This window comes from Fusarium redolens (genome assembly GCF_020744475.1).
Source record: "Fusarium redolens strain MPI-CAGE-AT-0023 chromosome Unknown BKA55scaffold_18, whole genome shotgun sequence".
NCBI lineage: Eukaryota > Fungi > Ascomycota > Sordariomycetes > Hypocreales > Nectriaceae > Fusarium > Fusarium redolens.
In genome coordinates, this window is record NW_025763681.1 from 10,835 (window position 1) to 14,939 (window position 4,105).

At 47.6% G+C, this 4,105-nt stretch overlaps 1 protein-coding gene across 1 annotated transcript; it reads right to left on the reverse strand.

Moving 5' to 3' along the window:
- Window positions 1-466: 466 nt before the first annotated feature.
- On the reverse strand, window positions 467-1,079 carry BKA55DRAFT_544242 (uncharacterized protein; the record flags this gene model as incomplete). Its single annotated transcript, XM_046190685.1, has 2 exons — window positions 467-549; window positions 584-1,079. The coding sequence occupies 2 exons, from the start codon at window positions 1,077-1,079 to the stop codon at window positions 467-469; spliced, it is 579 nt and encodes a 192-aa protein (XP_046044076.1).
- Window positions 1,080-4,105: the final 3,026 nt, after the last annotated feature.

The following is a 4,105-nucleotide window of genomic DNA, read 5'->3' on the forward strand; positions in this document are numbered from 1 at the left end:
AGTAAATCTTCTCGTTTTTGCGACCGCAACGAGATGGCTCCGAATTGAGGGGCTCACGGGCGTGAGCCCAAGTATTTGCGGTCGTTTTACGCTTTCGAGCCATGCGCTCTTGGACATCGCCGCTTGAGAATCGAGGGTTCGTGCTGAAGATTGAGGAAGAGCACAATTCGCTTGTGGACACTGGAATCCCCGCAGGGTCAGTGGAAGTGGATGTCATCAGCGAGGACATACGCAGCGTCCTTACACAGTGGTGTTGGAATTAAAGAAAGAGTGGAGAGTTGGAAAATCGCCCCTGAACGGGATTACTACAGGGATCAAATTTTTTCCGCCGTATTGCCATACTTATGGAATACGACATCCCCGTATGGAATATGGATTAACGCGTATGGATTATTCCATATGGATTAATTAATCCATACGCGTATGGATAGAAAGCCTGGTGGCCTGCCCAAGTCGTCATTAAATACTATACATGAACTTGTGGTAACACAATCTTTCTCATACGATGAATTCGCTGTGTATTCATCCTCGCAGGAACTTGATACGTTACTGATATGACATGGCTCGCAGTCTGCTTCTATACATATGTCATCGTCTCCGGCAGCGTGACTCGTCGGATCACTTGGGATCCTGTCAGGGCTTGAGGACAATGAAATCTCTGCCGAGCCTTCCTGTGAAGTTGAGAACGATGTTCTTGCCACATGCGGTCCCGACATGTTCACAAGAAGCTGTAGGCACGGTGACGCCGAGACGTTCCCCTCTATCGATTGTGGAGACTGTTCACCACTGGCTACGACCGCGTCAATTGACAAAGTGGGTGACTCGGCGCGATTTAACGAGCTATCTGCCTCTGGGGGATCACCCGGAATACCTGTTTCATACGACTCGATGCCCTGTGAGGGTGTAACCGGCGATGCTTCTGTCTGTGAAGAAACGTAGATTTGAAATCTGATGCTGTCGTGCGTTGTTTGCTTCCGAAGCCGTCTTCGAGCGCGCTTGGCCACGACATCATGCTTAGCCTTGTCCTTCGGCGTGCCGTATTTTCGGGGCCGCCCGCGTTTCTTGGGTGTTCCCGGCATTGTGGGTATGATGGGTCGTGGTGGGTACGGTATGTTTTCGTAGGATGGTATCAGGAAATGAGATACCCCTGAACTGACCGTTAAATCCTGATTAGGTTAGTAAAGTGACCGCGAAAATCGAAAAGCGTTAGCGTATGACCGCTAAATTCTGGTTGGACAGAGAAAAATGCACTAAGAGCCAAATTGGCTAGCTTACTGACCGCGAAATTCGAAATGTCAATTTTAGCTAACCCGATGGCTTTGACTAGCGCCTCCAACACGGGATATAGAATGTCCGCCTGTTGGTCAGCCCATCGCGGCGATGCCTTAGAGGGTAACAAGCAAGAAGTTGATCGTCTAGCCAACGCGTTCTCTTCAGACCACGCTAAGACCCGATGTGCTTTGCCACTCTTGAAAGACATCAACCAGCTGTTGGAAAATCTGGGAATCCCCCTTCCATTCAGGATTCAGACTGTTAGTCTGAAAGTCCTAGATTTAGAGTTCAAAGTCCTAGATGAAATCATCTAGAGATATAAACCCGAGAAGAACTCTCATATCAATAATGAACAATCAAGTTTCATAAAATATATTTTCACCCAGCACTACTGCGCAATATAAACAACAGGAACTCGCAGACACCCCTCTTCGGATCCGACTGAGGGTCGCCGTTAGTACTGAGCACATACCGCGAGAAGAAGAATGCCGTGGCTCGGTCCTCCAAGGGCGGTGACATGTCACGCATCAATCGGCCGCCGTCCGGATTGGACAATTCGCATCGCTTGCTTGAAAGGCCGGATGGGGACTTCTTGAGCGCGATACCACTATGATGGCGGAACCTGATATTGGCTTCGCAGGCGAGACAAGAACATTCTGGATGGTGTTAGTGCTCATGCACTTGATCTCGCTTCCACGGGTCCCGTAAGACTAATAAAATCACGGGTACCCGTGAACCTATGGGCTCCCTTTCCCATCTTGCTTATTAGCCAAGACTCTTGGACTCTTTCGCAGGTGGCTTCAATTCAAACAATAGAGATCGATGATTGTGATTCCTGTGATAGCGGGCTTATAATTTTTTTTCACGAACCTAGCAACGGTCTCATGTCCCATGGCAACAGGGGGCTGAGTCAGACACCGACTTCGACAATCGTTCCATGGCAAGCATGTGCTGACAAGCTGACAGCGCGTTAGGCTAGACATATCAGCGGTTGAGGAAGAGCGTGGGGCTTCTAGGAGACGCGAGCAAAAAAGCTTAGAACTGTAAATAGCCTAGCGTACTTGCCCCCGGGCGGAATAAACTTCATTCATTCATTCATGCTGACAGCGCGTTTAGGTAAGCCCGCGCTTATGCAACGAAGATCTCCACCATGCCCACCTAAATCGGCAATCCATGCGACGCAGCCCATCGAAGTGATTTGATCAATAACTTCGATAAAATTCTGGCGACTTTAGCTGCAGGTTTTTGTTCTGCTGTTGAAGACAATATCTACAAAGCGGGAAATAGTTAAGCACCATGCATATGTCGTGAGCACATGCATGTGTTTATTACGCCCGTAGGGACTTGCCCATAGCGTCCTACCCTAGGTTATGTATTTTCCATCTTTTGATTCCTCGTGTTCCCACCCCTGCTGCACGTTCATCAGCTACGAATTTATTGAACATTGGATTATCTTCCGCTAATTACCGAATAAGCACTAGACGCTTATGGAATTCAGTCGGCCTTCCTACTGGACGAATCATGATATCTAATTTTATCGAAGAGACTTTTGGGATGTTGGCTCGACGTATATAAAGGCCTAGCTTTTCCATGTAACTACTTCCAGGCCAGGCACTTCCCCTACCTAACAGCCACCAACAATTCACACACTTTCTTGAACATACCAAATATCACACTGATTCTTATCCTGGTTTATAAGATGAAGCTCAAGTTCGCAGTCTTGTCCGCTACTCTAGCTGCGACGCATGTCGGTGCCACACGAGTGACCGACCTGGTCCTTGATATCGCAGGAGGGATGTCATCAGCTTATTGCACCGTACTGGTCAGCTTCGACGATGCACCTGATGTGGAACTGGTTGGATGTCCGAGAGACAACAATGGAATAAGTGTTTCCACGGAGCTGGGAGATGTCACTGTTAGATGTGACGTCAACGGAGGGGGCCTAAACGGCATGAATCAGTGCGGTTCCCAGAGAGTGGTTTGCCGTGCAGGATGCTGTGCAACGATCGATTTGCAGAGTAGCAATGCCGCATGTAGTATCCCCAACATTTGCACCGGCGGAGACTGTTCGATGTGTGCAGAGCAAGTTGGCGCGAACGTTCCTGCTGACCTCCAGTGCTAAGAAATCGTTTCTTGTCGAAATCTAGAGCGGAACACTTTGAATTATGGATATCACTTTACTGCTGAACCGATTTGTGGGTCTCTTTTCGGATCGATCACGTTAGCTCAGGACAAGACATTTTCTCATTATCAGGAGGGGGCACCAGTATGGATTATACACTAGACCTTATGTATGCTTTTATTCACTTATTTTAGCAGAGACATATAGGTTCTTCAAGCACTATAATTTTAACTCCTAGGCTTTTTGCTTATAAATATTGCGTCTCGCATGGCATAACGTTGCCCAGCCATCTCTAGTATCACGATGGTCTATAGTCGCCCTACAGCTGTTTATCAACCATAATGCCTCCTCTCCTATTAATTTTCGAAAACTGCAGCAATAGACAGAGCTTGGGCAGCTTGAAACTAACCAGAGTGTTGCACTGTAGTCGCACTTGCGTAAAAGTGGACTGCTCGGTAAAGCCCTATTCTTTTCCTCTAATAGAGAACTTGGAATGAAAAGGCGTATTAGTAGGCTAATGCTGAATAGTTAGAGAGAGGGCCACCTAGGGGCTTCTCCGGTCCGTGTTAGACACTGCCCTTAATGTCTGATACGCTGGAATGCTCTAAGAAATAACTGCACTAATTTGTACTTAGGAATAACGTATGCGATAAGCGAGACGGTCAAAAATCCCTCATACACCTCACTCTCTGTCTGATCAACTGATTCTCA